The sequence below is a fragment of the Rhinolophus hipposideros genome (assembly GCF_964194185.1).
Source record: "Rhinolophus hipposideros genome assembly, chromosome: 14".
Classification (NCBI taxonomy): Eukaryota; Metazoa; Chordata; class Mammalia; order Chiroptera; family Rhinolophidae; genus Rhinolophus; species Rhinolophus hipposideros.
Window position 1 is genome coordinate 47,377,915 of NC_138060.1, and position 21,286 is coordinate 47,399,200.

General features: G+C 39.0%; 1 protein-coding gene across 10 annotated transcripts in view; it reads left to right on the forward strand.

Annotated features, from left to right (window-relative positions):
• Nucleotides 1–21,286, forward strand: part of RBMS3 (RNA binding motif single stranded interacting protein 3) — a gene marked incomplete at its 3' end in the record, with an annotated part of 1,241,782 nt that overhangs the window by 242,825 nt on the left and 977,671 nt on the right. For all 10 annotated transcript variants that reach the window (XM_081071716.1, XM_081071717.1, XM_081071703.1 and 7 more), the window contains exon 3: nucleotides 17,500–17,568. In XM_081071716.1, coding sequence (XP_080927842.1) covers nucleotides 17,500–17,568 — 69 coding nt within the window. The remainder of the gene's footprint in view (nucleotides 1–17,499; nucleotides 17,569–21,286) is intronic.

A 21,286-nucleotide genomic window follows, 5' to 3' on the forward strand; every position in this document is an offset into this window, starting at 1 on the left:
CTTGGTTCTGGGAAAGGATCTGGTTCCAAATGGAAGCTGCTTCCTGTCTCCCCAGCAGCCCCCACTGATCCCCATAGAGGGAGGGCGACTTTTCATTTGGAACAATGCTAATGGAGTCATTCGGGTCAGTGTCTTCCAGATAAAATCTGTCACTCCCTTCTGCAGGCTCATTATTTCTACCTTCAGGCTGCAAGGAGACAGCAGAACACTAGAGGGTAAGGCTGTTTCCTCTCAGGGCTGACTCTCAAAATATATATGTGACTGTGGTCTTAAAGGTGCGATGAATTACATGAATTACAGGCAAACCTTTTGTCTTAAACAAAGAGGATGTCAGTGTTTAAATTCCTCACATACATTTTATTGCCCCGAAACTATGCCCCCAATCTACTTCTGGATATGCTTTCTATTGCTCTTGAACAACCACAACAAGAATGAGCTGCATACAGGCCTGGACTCGGCCTGGAATTACACCCCACATATTTCTAATTGTTCGGTAATTTAAACACAAGAGTGGCATTATGTTGACTCGGCGATTTACAATTATGCTAAAGCAGGATTTTGCCAGCTGGATCCTTGGCCTCATTCAGGAACACACTTGGCTGTGTGCAACAGGGATCACTAATCCATGAGAGTAGAGAAAATGAATTTTTTTACAAAGGCAGAGTTTTCCAGAAACCAGCAGCAAACAATCACCAATTAAGGTACTACAACTTCAGGATGCATGGGAATGCTGTGGTTATTTAAGCGGTTTTAGCAACTTGTGTTTGATGAGAGAAAGGGGAGTATCTAGCTCAGCTGTCCTTCAAAGGTGAGAGGCCTCCTTCGTGGAACAGCAAAAGCTGGGGCATGCATTCTGGATTTTTCTTTTTCACTACTTTCACAGATTCTTTTTTCCTAATGATGTGGCTCAGCTTTGTCTCTTCCTGTTCAGTATCCCAGGGAAATGTTGACATATATGTGTCCCAGCCTGTAGATCTCCAGTTGTTTTGCAGCCATCCGACCTCAAAATACCTACAGGGTTTCCTGGATGCAGGCTGACTGGGGATGGTGATGAATTGAAGAACAAGGGGCAGCGGTTTATTTTATATCATATTAAGTCTTCGTGACTGACCATGTGGCTGCTTTAATGACCACTGTGCCCCCACATTCCTCCCCTCATAACCAGAGTTGATTTTTTTTAGTGTGAGAGAATCTGGACTCTATGTTGCCAGATCTTCAGTTTTCATCCTGGATTATAATGTAAATTTTCCCAATATTTAAACATAGGTAACTGACTAACCAACAAACCAACCAACCCAGTGTAGGCCAGAGAAAATGCCTCTAAGAGCCAGACAGGGCTAGTGGACATTCATTTTGATGCTTGGTCTCGAGTCTTGGGCTACCCTGATTAGTTGTATGGGCTTCTCCCATCTTCTTTTCAGAGTAAGGATGAGACTTGTCTCCTCTGGGAGGGGGCTGTCGTAGGTGATGGGAACACTGCACATGGCCTTAGAATTGCTTTAGGCCAGGCCAAGCTTTGGCATCTTTTAGGTGAGTGATTGCATGCAAGTCCTTCTCTCCTTTGCACCTCACCTCACTTGGCTGTCCCATCTGTGAAATGTGAACAAGTGTTGGCCTTGGCAATTTCTTAGTGTTTTTGTCAGGATTTAATACAGAATGGATATGGAGATACAGTGCTTTTTGAATATTGAACCCTACAGAAGAAATCAGGCGTGGGCTGGTTGTTCAAGATCGGAGTTGTGTCCTGTAAAATATATAACTAACCAGCTGTGTGATCTGGTCAAGTTGTGTGATCTTCTGGATTTTAGATTTCTCATCTGTCAAGACCAGGTTTTCTTAGGTGAGGCAATGGAATAAATAAGACAAGTCAAACCTGATATCAAGGTGGCGTTGTGGCAGTTACTGAGTATGTGATCTGGGCCAGTCGTGTAATCCTTGCTACTCAGGGTGATCTGGCAGCATCAGCATCTCCTGAAGCTTGTTAGAAATGCAGTGTCTCAGGCCCCACCTCAGACCTGATGAATCAGAACCTATCCCTCAGGTGATTTATAAGCATGCTAGAGTTTGGGAAGTTTTAATTTAATCGAGGGCTATTCAATATATGGTCCTGGAGCAGCAACATCATCTTCTGGGAAGGTGTTAGAAAAGTGAATTCCAGGAACCCTTCTCAGAACCACTGGGTCAGCATCTGGGCATCAGCGTTGGGAATCTGTGCTTTAACAAAATCTGTGGTTCAAGTTATCCTGGTACACTGCCATCTTAACCTCTGTGAGCTTCAATTATTATACCTCCTCATCACCAATGTAATTGCAATAGTAATATGTATATCATTAGGATGTTTTAAGGATGAGAAAATGTGGTCTAGCATTATACGGTAGAGTGTAATATAGTAGAATGTAATATAGTAGAATATGACATACCATAATATACATTATAAAGTATATATGTAGAGAGAAAATAATCAGACATGATGAGTAGAATATGATAAATAGTGTGCAGTGAAGAGTGGAAAAGAAATTGGAAACAAGGCAACGGATAAAGTTCTGTATCAGTTGTGGTATTTTGGTTTCAAGCCAAGAGAAACTAATCCTTAAGCAAAATGGAATTTATTGGAAGGATATAGGATAGGTCATAGGATTGCATTTAAAAGAAAAAAATGAGTCTCCAGTGCTTGGAAAATGCAACAATGAGGGAAGCTCCAGGGACCTAGGATGGTGAAGGGAACTCATAAATGGTCTCTCCAGCGCCTTCTCTGAGGATGTCCTTGGGCCGTTCTACTCAAGATTCAGATTCTTGGTAAAGAACTGCCTGGCCTGCTTGGGTTACCTGGAAGACAAGGCCCCTGAACTAAGTGTAGTAGGGGTGAGGAGTTTCCCAAAAGAATACATTGTTGTTATGAAAACATGTGAGCATGGGACCTGGACAAGCAAATCAACAGATGCCCACTATGGATATTTCTAGCTGCAATATTCTGAGTCTCACATTATGCGTGGACCTTGGACCTAGCACAGTGATAAGCAAGCCTGGAGTAGCAAGCTGAAAGACAGGTACCGCTAGCTCTTTCAGGAAATCTGGCTGCTCCCTTCCACAATGCAGCTGCAGGACTTTTCTTTATAACCAGACTTGAGTAGTTTTGCCTTGGTGGTTAAAGGAGTTGTATGTGGCACCAGCACTAAAATGGACCTTCACGTACACACTGTTGCTCACACACCTCCTGGCTCGTGGAAAAGCTGGGAAGTTCCCCTTGAGAAAGAGTGGCCTCTGCCCTCTCACTAATGAAGCCACAAAGTAGACAGTGAAGCGCGAGAGGATGACACATTAGACATCTTTTTTCCCCCACAGTTTGATAAGTGATTATGAAAACATGCTCATGTCTGAAATTTGCCGTATTGGCTCCATGCGCTGTTTATTTTTATGAATATTTTGTTCATATGGGACAGATAGCTGTGCATGGCTTGAGCTCTGGCTCTATTAGTTTTTTCTCCTTTTGATTCTACCAGTTAATCACAAAAACGACACTTCTGTGTGTGGGGGTTTTCCCTGGTGTGTGTCTGTGCCATGGTAACAGTAGCTGGTAATGGTTTGTCTGTGAGGGAAAATTGGCGTGGATGCTGGCTTACTTACTGTGTATGGGAGGGAAGAGGGGTTTCCAGAGCTTTTTGAAATGATTGCGCTGATATCTTGAGCATAATGTGGTGCCTCTTAACATTTGCCAATCAAAGCACAGAGACCTGGAGAAGCTGGGAGGTCCAGTGGTTACAGTACGTGCCCATCAAGTAGGCTTATTCCAACATTACCCAGTAATTCACCTTTTCACATAACCGGGATAACTTGGTGTTACTTTTACTACACTTTACAATGGAGACACCAATGATTATACCATACAGTTGTAGTTAAAATAATTAGTAGACCAAGGCCAAGATAGCCAATACCAATTCGAAAAACTACTCAGTCTTAGATCTGAAATTGTATGGAGTTCCTGACCTCAATGTTAAAGATGTGTTTACCTCTGTAGGAGTTGGAAGGCTTGTGAAATGTTCCGTTGATAATAGATATGGTGGTGTTGCCTCTTATGAAAGCGTTTTCATTCTAAAGTCCTTGTGGAAGTTAGAAATCACACACAATTAAAATTACTTTTGAAAATCTCTTAAATTCCAAATCAAGTTCCGTATCTATGGTTTTGTTTATACACTTATGCAGAAAATTATATACAATATATATAATATGTAATATAATTTTATTGCATTATATAATATGCAATATATTGATATAATTAATGTGATATGCACATTAATGTGCAATATATATTTATATTTAATACATAATATATTTAATTTATGTTTGATATGTAATATATATGTATAATATGTAGTATATTATTTACACTTGCATGTTGTACATAACAGTAAATGTACATATTTACAATATATAAATAAAATAAGTTATGAATGTAAATTATGCATAATCACATTTGTATTTATAATATACAATATATAATATATTCATAATTCATACTTTTAATATTGTGTGTATATATATGAACTGCACAAGTTTATAAATTTATATACGTGTGTATGCAGCATTTATAGTTGGATACATGTACACAGTGTAATTTTACAGAATTTGAATTAAGCAAATATGCCTGTACTTGAAATCACTTCTCTCCACCTCGAGGCCTTGCTCTAGAGTAAAAAGTGCCTTCTGTTAGCTCCATTTGAAATTTCCTCATTTTATCCCTGCGTATAGGTATAACCTGAGTTCAGCATTTGGTATTATGCTGGCTTTTCTGCCCCAATACTATGAATTTAAGCTATGCATATATATAAAGCATGGGTCATATTTGAAGTCTGGTTCTCTTCCAATCTCAGCTTTGGATCTGAATAATCTGGGAGCACAAGAAGCCAAAGAAATTGCTTGTCTGCTGCAAATGCCTTCAAAATGGCAATTGTTTACGATCCATTCAAAGAAAAACCAAGTATTCCTGGCAAATGGATGATATTTTAAATCCTCATAATTTATTTACCCTTATTTTAACCATCATAAAAATTGTAGTCCATCAATTATACATGAAACTGAATGTTAGAAGTCAGAGGAGAGAAACATGCTGGCACACATTTCCTTTCAGCCCAGTCACCTCACATAAACAAGTTAGTTCTATATTTATGCCCCTCTGAAAAAACGCACATGTATATTACATATGTCAAATATTGTGTAAATCAGTAGTTATCATTGCCCCACACACCATTTTCCTACAGACTCCAATTTGATTTTCATAAACAACTATTTCTCAAAAATGAGATTTAGAATTTCCGTCTCCCATGAACTTTGCTTGAGTATATTACGTGCCTTCTCTTTTCATTGTAGTTATGAAGCAAAAGAGGCTACTTTGCAAAGTAAATTTCTTCCTGTGCTTCTTGCAAAAGATAATACAATGGGGATATTTTCAGAATTGTTGGTAATTTTTTCTCTGATTTGTTCTGGACTGGCTATGAAGAATTGGAATTGGGTTTTGAGTGTGGTTTTTGGAATCCATTTCATTATATTAGACTTGTACCTTACATTTGGTCATTTAACAAGTAAACATTGGAGGGGAGTGGGGAAGCCCAGATTAAGAAATGTAGAGAAACAAGTTGTGTTTCAAATGAAATTTTCCACTTGGTTTTCCTTATGACCTGTCTGTAGAATATTCTAAGAAAACTCTGCTGATAGCAGAATTAGTGCCTTCCTAAGGTCCCAAATAATGCACAGTACCTTTTGACAGAATTCTTAATTGTCATTTCAGATTGTCCAGAATGACAGGAATAAAACAGCAAACAAGAGTTTTGTGTGGAATAAGAGTAGAGTTCATCACGGCTATTAAAAATTCTAATGACATGAAAGCCAATTATTGTGATTTCAGGTGGTTATACTGAATGCACTTAAATACGTGACAGCTGAGGTAAACAATTCAGTCCCAGACAGCTCCATTAATTACCTCTCAGGATTTTAAAACTTGCTTAGATGCTTCTTCAAGAAGCATGTGGAATATTTACTTATAAAATACATATTCTAGACAAGTCCAGACAGGCACACTAGATACTTAATAATATTTTTTCCATGTACTGTTTGACATTTATTTATGAGAGTAAAGCTCAAATTTAAAAATACATTACCTCATACTCCATTTTCCCCTATAGAAAAATCTATAGCAACTTAAAAACAAACAAACAAACAAACAAAAAACCCAAAATAGTGTGTCTGAAGAGGGCAGCCTTTCCACAATTTCTTGGAATTTATTCTACTTAAATACACATTGCCTTGGGTGGTTAATTTTTTGATTTTTCTGATGTAATTCTTGTGAATGCTTTTACACGTGCTGGCCCTAAATCCTATTCTCTTAAAAGTAGGCTCAATTCTCCACCTCACCTCCCTCCTCCCATATTTTTTAAAAAATGTTTTAAACAATGCAGGTGGCAACAAAATTCTCCTAAATTGATGACTGTATTTGGAAGAATTAAATTAACTTCACCCCCAGTTTATTCATGAGTAGTTTAATGGAATACAGTTCCATGTAACTGTTCTATGTAACATTTTAAACTTCACAGTTCAGTTTTTACTTATTTTAAGAATTTAAAAATCTTTAGTTTCCTGGGAGGAGAGTATTGAAGGATATTTTTCTACTGTTCTACACCTTTTATGCCCACAAGAACGATCAGTGACATGATAATTTTCAGGAAGAGTCATAAAAGTCTTCTTTCTGACATATTCCATTTAGTCACATAGCAAAGAGTCCAAAAGTTTTCCACTTGTAAACACACTCATCCTGGAAAATGTACATACAAAAGGTGTTTTGTATGGCAATTAGCATGGCGCACAAGCCCAATCTGTTATGACAGCTGTGGCCGTGCCCTCTTCACTACGCACAGCTAAATGGTCAGATCGGAGCCGTGGCACAGGTGCCCATGTTTGGGAGGCTCATTGCAGCTGAGGTGGCATCAGGGGCTGTTTTTGCAGGGGAGAACTTGGTTCTCCGGCTCTGTTTCCTGATAAAGATGAAAAGGCAGGAAGAAATCCCAGGGTAAGAATGGAAGCCTAGGCATATCGCGGGATGTTTTCATATGGGGGAAATCTATGAGTTACATGTTTCTGGGTGATGAAGGAAAGTCTGGGATATAGAAGGAGGAGTCTCTAACTTGAGGGATGGCCAATTAAACCACTCTTAAAATTCAGCAACTGCTACCACCCTCCTGAGGCTTTGAAAAGCCTTGTGAATTATCATGCATTTCTGGGAACTAAGCTCAGGGAAGTCTGACCAGCCTGAGGATTCTCATGGCTTTTGAGGGGAAAAAAAATGATGGGGTTGGAATTTCAGGTTCGGGGTAGCCCCATTCTGAGAAACTGGATTCTACCCAGCTTGTGACCAGATCCTTCCCATGTCACAGTGTCTACCGTGTGGCATCATTAATATGAAAATGCTTTGAGAGTATATAAAGTAATATATGAATGTTGCTAGACTCATATTTTCACAGGAAGTTTGACTTCAGTTCAACCTCCCCAATTTACAGAGGTGCAGAAATGACTTTGGTTAATGCCACATCATCAGTGTCAGTTTCAGGAGGGAAAAAACAAAAAGTTCCCAGATATTTCCCCCTCATATGTGGCAGGTAGCCTCCACCGTGGCCTCTAAATGATCCCTGTCTCCTGGTATTCACAGCCTGGTGAGAGTCCCCTCCCACATTGTACCAGGATTGGTCTGTTGGTCAAATAGTCACTGATAATCATAGGCTACTAACAAGAAAATTTCAGGTGTCTTCTATTTAATAGAACTCTGACAATGCCTGACACCACTGTAGGTGTTTTATAAGTTTCTAAGACACTTTGCCAGAAATCTTTGCTTTGTTACTTTGGCCAATGAAACCAACTTTGAGTTGTAAGTTCTAAATATGTTAGTGCCTTGATATTTTCTGGAGGTTATTACCCAATCCATAACTTCCTACCATGAAATTTTCCATACTACAAGTTCCAAAAGTTGCAATCATTTGTGAGGTGAGAGTTGGGGGAGATGGAGGATACAAAAAAAAAAAATGTGCCAATCAACCAATTTTCCACAAAACAAGCAAACACAAAAAAAGCCAACACTTTTTAAGTTTTCTATCTTTGTGGTTATCGTACGTATGAAAATCAAGGTATTGCTTAGAGTGTTTATTGGCGTGCCAAGTTCCAAAGCAGTTCTCTGAGGAATCAGAGATTTGGAATCAAATTTTTCACTCAGGCTGATACACAGTACAAATTAGGTAACTCATTATTTCCTCAGGTATGTTCTATGGAAGATTTGATCCCTGAGAAATTAATAGATATTCAATAAGAAAATGGGGGTTGGGGAGAGAGAGAGAGAAGAGAGGAGGGCAAAGGTGGGAGAGGGGAGGACAGGGCAGGAGAGAAATTGTTAAATAAGTACATAGGTTCTCTAGACAAATAACATTGGGAAGCTGGGTTAAACAAATTGACCCATGGTTGGGTTTTTGGACCTGAAATTCTCAGTGTTTTTTATGTGCCAAAATGTCCAGTAATTCTTCAAGAGAGGGATTAGAGCAGTGTTTACCTTTCTGCTTTTCTGGTACTTAAACATTCCAATGAGAGACAAGAATAATATACAAACTCCAGCCTGTAGACTAAATCTGACCCAAGCTTGTCTTTGCAAATAAAGTTTTATTGGAATGCAGCCACAGCCATTCATTTATGTATTGTCTATGGCTGCTTTTATGCTACAGTGGCAGAGTTGAGTAGTTGTGAAAGACACCATATAGCCCACAAAGCCTGAAATATTTAATGTATGGTATATTTAGAGAAATTGTGCAGACACCTGTGTTGGATCACATGGGAAGCATAGCTTTTCCAAAAATTGACTAAGGAACCATTTTTCAGTTGTGCATTCTGTGTGTCCAGTTTCTGTATGGCCCAGATTGGGGGGACACTGAGTCAGCTTGAGCTTTCTTTGTAAGTCTGTGTGTGCTCCACACCCCTCAGTAACTTGAAAGCAGAACTCATACACTGCCCTGTTATGCAGCTACCAGGGAGGATTTCTATTTCTCTGAGACGTGGAGTGGCAGATCGAGCCCAGTTGCTAAAGAGATTCAGTTCTTTTTTGTAAGCTATGGCAAGATCAAGTTGAGTTACAGAGAAAGCTGCGCGATAACAGGAAGCTTATTATTTATTTACTCAGCATCCTGTTCACTGTTTTTAGTCTTGTGCAGGAAGGGAGGTGGAGGTTACCTTGTGCTCACGTCTTCAGGGAATGCTCTGTCTCCTTGAAGAAAGTGACTGCAAGACATGTTAAATAACAATGTGAAAATTCAGGTACTTAATTTTTTTTAAAGATCTAAAGGAGGAAAAAAAAAATCCTGAAACTGTTTTTTTCCATAATTCAAGAGAATAATGTCTTCTTCTCCCTTAGGTATGATTCACAGGATCATATGCTTTCTACAGGCTTTTACTTGTATCATAGTCAGAGGTGAATAGTTTCTCTGCTAATGAGGTGAATTTTCTATTGCTGTGTAACAAATTACCCCCAAATTTAGCATTTAAACAACAAACATTGATTTCCTTGCACAGTTTCTGAGGGTAGGAAATATGCAGACTGGCTGGGTGATTCTGGGTCAGGGTTTCTGTTAAAAGTTTCAGTCAAACCATTAGCCAAGGCTGCAGTCTCTGAAGGCTTGACTGGGACTGAAGATCAACTTCCAAGTTCACTAACATGGCTGTTTGCAGGAGGTTCCAATTCCTTACCCTGTGGGATTCTCTATAGTGGCTCATGATAGGGCTTCTCCTAGAGTAAATGATCCAAAAGTGCATAACCATGGCCAAGATTATAACCTAATCTAGGAAGAGACATAAAATTATTTTTACTGTATTCTATTGACCAAATATTCCAACCCTGGTACATTGTAGAGGGGACTACAAAATGGTGTGAATATCAGGAAGCAGAGGTCATTGGAAGCCACCTTGGAGCCTGGAGACCACAGTTTGATTATTTAAAACAGCATCTGCTGGTGCAATAATCTCTAATGCCCTTACGCCTCACATCTGACCTAGGAAACTCAAAGTCCAAGGCCAGGAAAGTGGACCTAAAATCAATTCTGCACATCCAAGACCATTGCTTGCCTACAGAGCACCTTTCTGTAAGTGAGAGTAAGGTAACATTTCTAAGATATTTTCCACTTGTTGGAAAATTATACCAATTTTGTTACAGCAAGGCACTTTACTAGTTCTGTTGGAAAAGTGTTGCAATTTACCAATGTATCATTTTTTGTGTGTGTTGAATGGCTTCCTCATGCAGGGAACAACCTGCACAGCCTGCAAATGTGGTAGAAGGAGAGACACTCCTTCTTGCAATAGAGTTGTGTATGCATTAATCTCCTTCACTGGACTGTAAACTCTTTGAGAGTAAAAACTGAGTCTCTTCATTCATTCATCCATTCAACTCATAGTACTGAAGCACTGCTATGTGCATGATAGTAAAAGTTATGGTTAAAAAAGTGGTAAAAAAGGACAAGCTTTCCTGGAACTTAACATTCTAGTGAGGGACATGAACCATGTACAACAAAGCAAATACATGCACAAGATAATTTCAGATAGTGACAGGAGCTGCGAAGAATGACAATAGGGTAATGGGATAAAGAATGACAGTGGGTAGGCTTGTATGTGGTTCTTTGGGGCAGGATGGGAGAGGGGAAGGGAGGAAAAAGTCTCTCTGAGGAGAATCTCATTCATCTTTGTAACTTCTATTGCTAGTAGAGTGCTTTGCCCATGCTGTGTATGCAACAAAATGCTTGTAAATAACTTTACAGTGAAGGGACATATACAGTGAGGGGGCAAATAACACTACAGTGAGGGGACAAAGAACTAGCAAATAAAAACACTGGGGACACCATTTTGACTTTGGTAAATACATACGGTATTTTAACTCCTAGAAGAAGACGAAGTCTGTATTATTCTACATCTGCTTTTTGTAAGCACAAAGCTTTTTGTAAGCACAAAGCACAAAGACTTGGTTAGGTTTCCTGAACAAGACTCATTTATTTCTCCTTCATCACTGGAAAATAAATCAGACCAAGAGGCAAAGCCTTTTGAATATAGTTGCTAAATCAACCTTTAGTACTTAATTGTATTGAGATTTTCTCCCTTTTATTTTTTGCATTGAGGCTAGCTTAGATTTATTTCATTTTGCATTTTGTAATGGAATAAGGACAAAATGAGTAACTCACCCACTTCCAAAATTCACAACTTCAGAGGAAGGAGCATGGAAATTTGGGAGGTGGCCCAGAGGAAGACAGTGAAATGACTAACAGGATAGAAACTAGGGCACACAGAAAGGTTAAATAAAACCAGTTGATTTAATAGAGAAAAAAATTCCAAAGGATGCATAACATTAGAAAGAGATGGAGAATATGTGAGCTGCTTGTCATACACCTTAATAAATTGGGCTTTTATTGAAACTGGAGAGATTTAGGTCAAGTTTTAGGTAGCATTTCTGACCCAACTGTTAGGATCTTCTTAGCATTAGGAATGAGATAAAACTCCTTTGACTGAGCTAGTTCGGTTCAGAGTTCTGGGATTCCCTAACTGAGCTCATTAATTTCGTATTTAAATGAGGGTAGTTTTCTGTGATTGCATTTATAAAGGATAAGAAGGGTGGAAACTGTTCCTTATTTCCTGGACACTAACATCATAGGCCCTCAGTAAATGCTGAATAGATGTAGCAACACATATTGGAATCTGTAGTCCAGGCTATCACAACTATGATGAGGAAATCATGCTCTTCCTTCAATAGCAAATTATTAGAGACTTCACTCCACATCCTTTTATCTTTATCAATTTCCTTTTCTTGGCTTGCCTGGTATGCATATTTATATGCGACGTTTGGTAGCTACTTATTAAGGTGTGTGTGGGTAGAGCCTTTACCACTCGTATTTTGCAAAGGTTCTAGCCTTGGAAAAAAGGTTTTTGAGGCAGCTCTCCATACCTTATTAAAAATGTTACTGCTGTCTAGGTGGTTTGCCTTTTTGGTCTTGTTTCTTGCATGACAAATCTCATTGGGAATGGAAACATAATTTTTCATCTGGAATTATGATCCCAAACGTTATGTCTGTCATCCCGAGTTAAGTCTGAATAACCCATGTCGGTTCCTGGATTATCGTCGTCAATGACTTGCTGTGCTAAAATGTTAAATGCAGATGTCCAGTTGGCCCCTTATATCCCTATATATTGGTTTTTCATTTTTGTACTTCAAATATGCTCAAGGCTTAAGGCAGGAAAAACTCCAGCTACGAAACATGTGCATGTTCCCCAAATTCCTTGTCTTATGGTGATGAGCAATTAGACTTGGAGGAAGGGGGCCAAGCAAAGGACATTTGTGGGATGGAGTACAGAGGCTGAGTGGCTGGCTGGCAGTCTTGCTGCGGCATCTGGCAGCTTTACTCAATTGTGAACTGCCATTGAATCCGGTCTGTCCTCCAGGTTTCTGCATAGCACGTCTCTTTCCTTAGTTTAACACAACACTGTGAAAAAGGGAAGCCTCTTAGTAGCACGTCCCACATACTTTGGTTACAAAAATGTTCCTCACGCTCCTCCTCCTGAACTCCCTTCTCTATGATACAAGTAATCTGGATTTTCACAAGCCTCGTAACTTGGGGAAGGGAGAGAGGGAAGATGTAAAGTAGGGTAAATATTTTAGTCTCAACATTTCTTTGTCTTCTGGCTTCTCTCTGCTTTTGTACATGACCTAGTTCTTTCAAAGTGACCTCACAGTATTCCCGAGATGTTTCATGTGGTATAGCATGTACCTATTAACTAGTACTCTCAACTTCAGAGTGGTGTCTGCCATTTCCTTATTTTTTCCCTGTAGTTACTTTAGCAATTGATGTTTTGTATGAAGCCATCTCAAGGAACTCTGCATCCCAGTGTCTTGAAGTCTAAGCCAATAGTGCTACACTTTCTAAGAAATTACAGGAGCCTTCAGGACTCTGAAATCCTACCAGTTTTTGTGTTTGCTCTCACACATGTAACTTTCATTGCCATTGTCTCTTATTGAAACACCACCCCCCAGTATCCTATTCATACTTGCCCAAATTGAATAGGATGACGTTTACGAAAACTATGAATGAACATAATGTTTACTGAGCACTTACTATATTCCAAGCACAGGCATGCCTGCTTATATGAGTAAACACCCAGCCCCAACTTGCTCCCCTCTTCTCCCCATAACCTTGTGGAATGTACAGTTTCCAAAAGGAAGCTGCATTTGGAAGGCAATTACAAGGCAGTGTGATACGAGTTTTGATAAGGGGTACATACAGATGTACCAGAAACATAGCAGAAGGGCAGCGGGCCATTCTTGGTATTCAGGAAGGTTTGCCAAGGGCAGCGGTTGGATATCTACACTGAAACTCATACCCAACCATTTAATTGGGCTACGGTGGTTCAAGGTTCAATGTATGTCTGTAGATTAAAAATCAGATTCTTTTCCCCCAAGCGCCTTTCCACAATTTCGCGAAATATTTCTCTGGAATTTGAGAGTTCATTTTATCCGTTTAGAGAAAACAGCTCTCGATAATATCTTCAGGTCTTCATGTCTCTACTTTTTATTGTTGTGGTCCTTCCAATGAATGCATGTCACAGTAGAAAGGATGTGCTGGGATAATTCTGGGATTTTTCTTCGCAATTTAATATCAATATCTTAAAAAAAGAAATGCAGGATCCCACTTCCAGAGATTTGTAAATTCCTAGGCTCAGAGGACTTGCATTTTAAACCAATATGCCTCATTATTCTGATCTGGGTAAGGCCCTTTGATTAACCCCTGGTTGCTAAGAGCACTGCCGTGTTTCCTCAAAAATAAGACTGGGTCTTACATCAGTTTTTGCTCCAGAAAATACATTTGGGCTTATGTTCAGGGGATGTCATCCTGAAAAATCATGCTAGGGCTCACTTTCTGGTTAGGTCTTATTTTCGGGGAAACATGGTAGTAGGAAGAGAATGTGGATATGAATAATTACTTAACTGATTTGTCAGGTGAGTTTGTTTTTGTCTAGGCTGAAATCCAAACCACACATTATGGCTAGTTTATTCAAAAACACACTCAAGGAAATCCAACCAGATTTTGTGTTTTGTGCTATGAGACTGATTTTTTGAATACAGTCACATCTATTAGAGGTTATGGTACAATTCTGAACATTGTCATGTCTCTGAAATTTGTAATTAATGTTGATCAGTTGTTTTGTTGTTTCTCTTGCCTTTTACGTTTATCCTTAGCACTAGAAAGTATGTGAAGTGTGTGCCTCACAGCAGCCTGCAATTACCATTTTAAAGTCAATTATACTTGTGTTAGTGCTGACACACAGTGTGACCTTTAGGAAAACGTTAAGTGTGGGCACAAAAATATTGTGACACTTATCAAAAGAGGATAGATGTGCATTTCATATGGAGTTATGGTTGCATTCAAATTCACAAGTGCCAATCTTCTGCCCTTCCCACTTCAGGGTTTCTTAGGAAAGGGTCATATTCTACAGATCACACATGTCATTTTTCTTTAACATGTTTTCTGAATGTCAGTGCTCATATCTTGGCTTGGGTTAACATGATTTTGTTTTGATTTAAAAAAAACAAAGATTTCAAGAAGACAAAGGATAACAAGTGTTGGTGAGGATGTGGAGGAAAGGGGACACTTGTGCCCTGTGGGTGGGAATTGGTGCAGCCACTATGGAAAACAGTACGGGGGGGGAGGGTTCCTCAAAAAATTAAAAAGTAGAACTACCATATGATCCAGTAATTCCACTTCTTGATGTATATCCAAATAAAATGAAAACAGAATATTGAAGAGCTATCGGTACTCCATGTTTAATGCAGCATTCTTTACAATAGCCAAGATATGGAACAACCCAAGTGTACTGAGTTAAGTCAGACGGTGAAAGATCGTCTAATATGATGTCACATAGGTAGACTCTAAAAATGCTGAACTTGTGAAAATAGAGAGTAGATTTGTATTTATCAGGGCTGCAGGGTGTAGGAATTGGGAAGATGTACGAGGGTACAAACTATCAGCTAGTGGATAAGTAAGTCCTGGAGATCTAATGCACAGCTGAGTGATTATAGTCAACAATACTGTGTTACAAACTTCAATGTTGTTAAGAGACCAGATCTTAATTGTGCTCGCCACACAAAACAAGAAATAATTATGAGATGAGATAGAGGTGTTAACTAGCACTATGGTGGTCATCATGTTGTAATATGTACATGTGTCAAGTCAACATATCGTACACCTTAACTGTATACAATCTTACATACCGATTACATCTCAATTTTAAAAATCCCAGAGCTTTATTTTCTGATAATAGATATAAAATTCATTGTTATTTTAGAAACCTATATCGTTGTTTGAAACAATGATGAGTTTCGTTCTCGAAACATGATATCTTAAAAATGAGTCTGGTGGTGACTTCCAAAATCTTATGATTTAAAGAAACTTGAGGGGACTCTGCTGAAGTCCAAATTATTGGGGGTATAAAACCAGCTAATAGTTCCTTTAAAAAATGGAGGGAATCAGGAGTTTATTAAGATATTCAGGCAAGGGGCTATTCTGGATAATGAACTTTTTCTACTTAATTGACTTGAAGTGGAAGTTTCTTTGGTATTTTAAACACATGTTATGGAAAGGAATCTAATCTTTCCATGGATATTCAATGTTGCCACTATAATCAGTAATCATTTATATACTTTAAATGTGGAGTATCATTTAATTAAATTGATTTGGGGCTGGATAAGAAGAAGCATGGGGATCATCTAATTTTACTTTATTTCACAATTAGGAAAATGGCAGAAGAGAAGGTACATGGCCATGCACTGATAAAGTCAGATACATCTGAAGTTCATTCCTATTGCTTCTCACGAAGGAAATATTAAGCGTTTAGTTGAACTTCTGGCTACTTCCTTCGTAGTTCTTCCTTTATCCAAGTTGAAAACTGCAATGCCCTTCTCACACTCTGCTATAGGGCCCAAGCCCATTAACCTCAGTAGGGCAGGCAAGACAGGGAGGGCCTGAGAGCTGATCCCAGAGCTGCCTCCTCAGATGGGCTGATGCTAGAGGGAAATTGAACTGAGCAGGCAGAATATAGCATGTAGCCAACATGCCAACCTCCCTGTGGCAGAGATTCAGGAAAGCTGTCACAATCAGCGAAGGCCAGCACAGAATTATACAGGGATCCTAAAAGGCAGTTGGAATGCAGTGATAGTGAATGCCAGAGCTGGCAATACTATATTGGTCTATTGATCATTTCCCAAACATACCAATCACTTTCACATCTTCATACCTCTGTCATTATGCTCTGCCTGCCTGAAGCATCCACATGTTTCATAGGAACTGAAATCTTGTAATTTGACTCTTAATTTGAATGAACTAGTAGATGAAATTTTGTAATCTGACTCTTAATTTGAATGAGCTAGCAGAGTATATCATTACACTCTGCAAGTAAAAGCAAATGTGATTATAGTCAATTACACAAGGAGATTAGGCAAAAGTAGCAGCCTGAAGCTGTGTGTCAGCTGCCTAACAAGATTAGGGTTGACATCTCTGCTCTTCTCTTGGCTTTTTCCTCATGGTGACAAAATGGTTGCTGCAGCTCCATGTAGCATATTTATATTTAGAGAGAAAGAAGAGTGATGGGGAAGATACAAACCATATCTTTTCTGGTTTATCCAAGAAGCAAAAGCTTTCTCAGAACTCCTCCCACCCCTCTACACAATTATACTCATGTCTCATTGGCCAGAACTAGAGGGAAGGAATATTGAGAAATTACATATGTAGTCTTTTTTAGCCTCTTTGGTAGAAGCAAGCAAAGAAATATGGTGTTAAGAATAGTTTTGGATGAGCTAATCTCTAGTGAATTTGTGGCATTTTCAAAGCCCAGGGAGCTTATAGCAAAGGTGTGGTCAGGTCTTTCCTAAGATGAAGAGTCTTTTATATAATGAGAATAACCAACTCTCAAATGACCTCACATATTAACATGGATATTTGTATACCAGTTTTGTTTCAAGTGGAAACTTATAATTGCCTTATTTTCTCCTTGTTGAATTAATGCCTTATCTGTGTATAGTACTTTACTGTACAAAGTACCTCCCTCCTATTATTATATTGGATCCTCACAGGTATTCTGTGGCATTAAAAATTATTATTCTGGTCCACAAAATAGAAAGTTGAGACACACAGCAGCTGGGTGATTTGCACCGCGTCTAAAAACTAATATAAAGTAAGCCTTGGATCCAGATGTTTGACTAGAGTGTCCACATTGTTATACTTGCAGAGAGTATATGTTTTAAAAGAAATGAAACAGAAAGATTAAGTTCACATAGAGTCTGAGATGTGCTAATGTTTGGAACTATGGACACTGACTAAATCATTTGTTTAGAGAAAGTGCATTTCGTTTGTGTGACAGCATGAAATCTTTTTTTTTTCCCCTTCTCTGTTTCAGAGAACTTCAGCCAGCAGGTGTTCGGGTGCTCCTTCCTACGGCAGATGGTCCAATCCGCAGCCACATCAGGTAATACGCTTTTTGGAAGGACCTTGACGTAACTTGTTTTCCTTGAAACGTGCTTAAGCTTACAATTCTTCTGTCACTGGGCCGATGTGGAGAGTGTTAGGCTCTCGTCTGTTCTCATCACGAAGGTGACTCCCTTACAAAGTGCTGTGCAGTTGTTCGTCGCTTACTTTTCTCTATCTCAAGTTTTGGGTCAGGGCTACAGGAGGCGGACGGTCACCAGAAAGTGTCCAAGTTCCACATTCACAGTGTCCAAGTTCCACATTCACAGCATTCTTTGGTGGATAGTTAATGAAAGCAATCTAGACATTGTTGGAAGTGAATTTTTCCTTCAGCCTAAGATTATTCCTTCTGTGCCTTTTATTCCAGGCAATCACGTATGTTCCAATGTCTCTAAGAGTATATTCACCAATATGTCAGACAAATGTACGAATATTACCAAAAAATCACTTTTTTTCCTTGCCTAGTTGGCTTGTTGGCTTCTTTTTTCCTCAAGGTGATTAACAACCTCTATTCAGGTCAAACAATACAGAACATTATTTAACCTCTTTTGGGAAAATTAAACCAGCAGAGTGCTGCTATGTCTCTGTGTGTAAACATAATAGGATATTTTCTGTTGGTGAGCAATTTTTACAGGTGACACACTGTGACCACATGGGCGTCTTTCTGAAGCAGCACATGGCGAGAGCACTAACTCACTAACTTTGGACTTGAAAAGCTGAGTAGGACTTGCATTCAAAATACCTCCTATTATGAGACCAGAAAGCAATATACTCCCATTCATCTTTGCTTTATTGGTCAGAATTCTTTCTTAGACTTTCGGTTCATGTAGGCAGGCTAAAGTGCTTATAAGAGAGGCATATTAGAAATGGTTTGTTTTCACAATTTCTCTCTCATTCTGTTGACTTTCTGTAGAAATTTAGCGTCGGTGATAATTTATCCCAACATCAGCATAATGTGAAAACTCTTTTTGTATACTCCTTTTTATTTTTTCTTTGAAATTGTAAATTGGCGTTTATCAATCAAACAATATTAAAAATGATTGATAAGAGAAAATTAAAGTCTTCCATTATGCAGTATTTTATCACAGTACCGATTTTCATATTGAATTGGTTGGTGGAAAAAAAGTTGAGAGTGATGTTTCTGTCTCCATTGGCATCAGCTTTGTGTGGACATTACAGTTTCTGGTGACTTGGGAAAGATATATTGCTTTGTGACTGTAACCTGAGAAAAGAGGTGGCATGGAAAGAGGGGCAGTGGCCCAAGTCAAGGGAGATTGCTTTGAATATCCAGGTTTCCTTTACTTCCTACATAATAGGCACAACCCTGAAAATGCACACTAGGTTATGAATCAGTATTTCTGATTTCTGGTCTTACACTTTCCAGAGACCGAGTTGAGCCAGTCACTACTCACATCTTTGCATTCACCCTGAAGATGGAGGGGTGTTCTACCCCAATCTTCACAGACTAAGGAAAACGACACCAGAGATTATATTGTCCAAGATTATACAAATGACCTGGAGTAGGAACTCACTCAGTCTTACCAGTCAATATGGGCCTTCTGGGAACCTCTCAGTGAGATAATCTAATGTAGTCACTCTGTGAGTCTGTGCTGGTCCTGCAAACTTTACACATGCTGCAATGAAACTAGAAAAGTGAAGACAGGGTAGTACTGGGGGCATCTCTTAATTCTGAGAATATATCCTTTTAGTTTCCTGATATTAAAATGACCTCATTTTATAAAATCTGGGAATTATTAGATGGTATTTGCCTAGTTTTTAGTATCCCAGGCTGGTCAAAATGGTGGCCATCCGCTATACACGTCACCCAGTGTGTTCTCTGAATTCTTCCAGGTGTACGAAATCCAAGAGCCGAAGAGCCACCAAAACTAGGTTTCATTTTTGCACTCTTACTTGTTGAAAGAAATGTGATTATTTTGGGAGATTCTCAATCTTAACAGTGACATTTTGAGTGGGGAGAGGCCATAACGCGAAGGCATTTCTAAATGGTTTCCTGATTAAAACTCATATTGGTGACATCTTTCTTGTACTGAGGATTCCCTTTAACTCTAAGTGAAAGGAGTGGTGCCTTTTTTGTCGTGAGGTGATTTCCTCATTGTGCAAACATGATGAAATCCTGTGCACGTACATAGACCTAGATGGTACAGCCTACTACTATAATTGTATGTGCTATACTTTTGTACAATTGGCAGCTCAGTAGTTTTGTTTCCAGCAACATCACCACAAATACATGAGTAATGCGTTGTGCGATGACATTAAAGCAGCCACCACGTCACAGTGGCTACAACATCATGTTGCTACGACATCCATAGGGATTTTTCAGCTCTATTATAATTGTTTGGGACCATTGTCATATACACAGTCCATTGTTGACTGGAATGTTGTTATGTGGTGCATGACTGTATTCTGTAAGTTTTTGTCTGTTGCTCTGGTCATTGGCTCGTTTGCTTTCAGATCTACTCCATGACCATCCTTGGATGTCTGCTTTCCCAGGCCCCCTTGCTGACTTCTAAGTAGGTTCTTCCAGTGGGAGAGTCTGCATTGTTGGCAGACTAGAAGGAGATAGGAAGGGCAATACCAGAATATATCTCTCCCTCTCTGTTGCTTTGAGTGGTACATCTCTATGGTCTGAGCCTTTATGTGGATCCAGACATGGTGAGGCAACCCTGGTTTCTGGTCTGTAGGTAAAATCCCCCATACTCTCCCAGCTTGAGGGGAGGTAGCAATGATGTCACTCACCCTTACCTATCTTTTTTTTTTTTCTTTTTTTTTTTTAGCTTTCCCCAAACCCTATAACTAGTTCCTTATATTAAATACCTTCTCTTGGACTGCAAAGTTTGGACTCTGTTTTTCCAATTTTTTTCTGACTATCTTCTGACTGATACACCTATCATGGCGTGTGCACTTCATTCTTTTGTGTCTATAACAGTAGCTTCTAATTTTACAAATATTATGTGAATATTTACAGCATCACCAGCCTTGCAGCTGCTGAGAACTGAGATTTACTCTCTTGAGCTGGCCTGGTGGGTGGTAATCCTTTTACACCCCTATCCCACACAGAATAATTATTCCTCTTCTTTGTTACTCATGCTTTAATCCTTCCCTTTTAAATTTGTGTTTATTACAAAAACCTTTGTCTTTTATGTTTGCAATATAATAGGCTTATTGGCTTCAGTCTTTGAAAGTACCTACACAAATTCTCAGCCTGAGGTTGCAAGTACTACAACTCAATTCTTGTTTCCAGCTTTGTGTCTTTTTCTGATTTGGGGCATCAGCAGGACATTAAAAAAAAAAAAATGAGTCATGGATTTATATTCACGAAGAAAAGTGGATCTTTTCCTATTCGTTTTCAGAGCACTATTTGCAAATCTTAGATAGACACACATAGATACATTCATGAGTAAATCAGAACACAGGCAGATACCTGCTCATTCGAGAATTAATGTCATCACCATTCCTTCATTCACAATCATTATCATCATAACTAACATTTATTGAATATTTACTATGTGGTGTCTGCTAATCCTTTCCCTGCACTGTCTCATTTAATCCTTTCAGCATCTCTGTGATAAGGATGCAGTGTTTTACAGATGAGGGACTTGACCACCTGAGCATTTAACTAACTTGTCCAATGATACAGGGTTGGTTCTGTCAGATGCCAGCATCCTAGTCTTTGAACCAGTGGGCAATACTATCTCTGT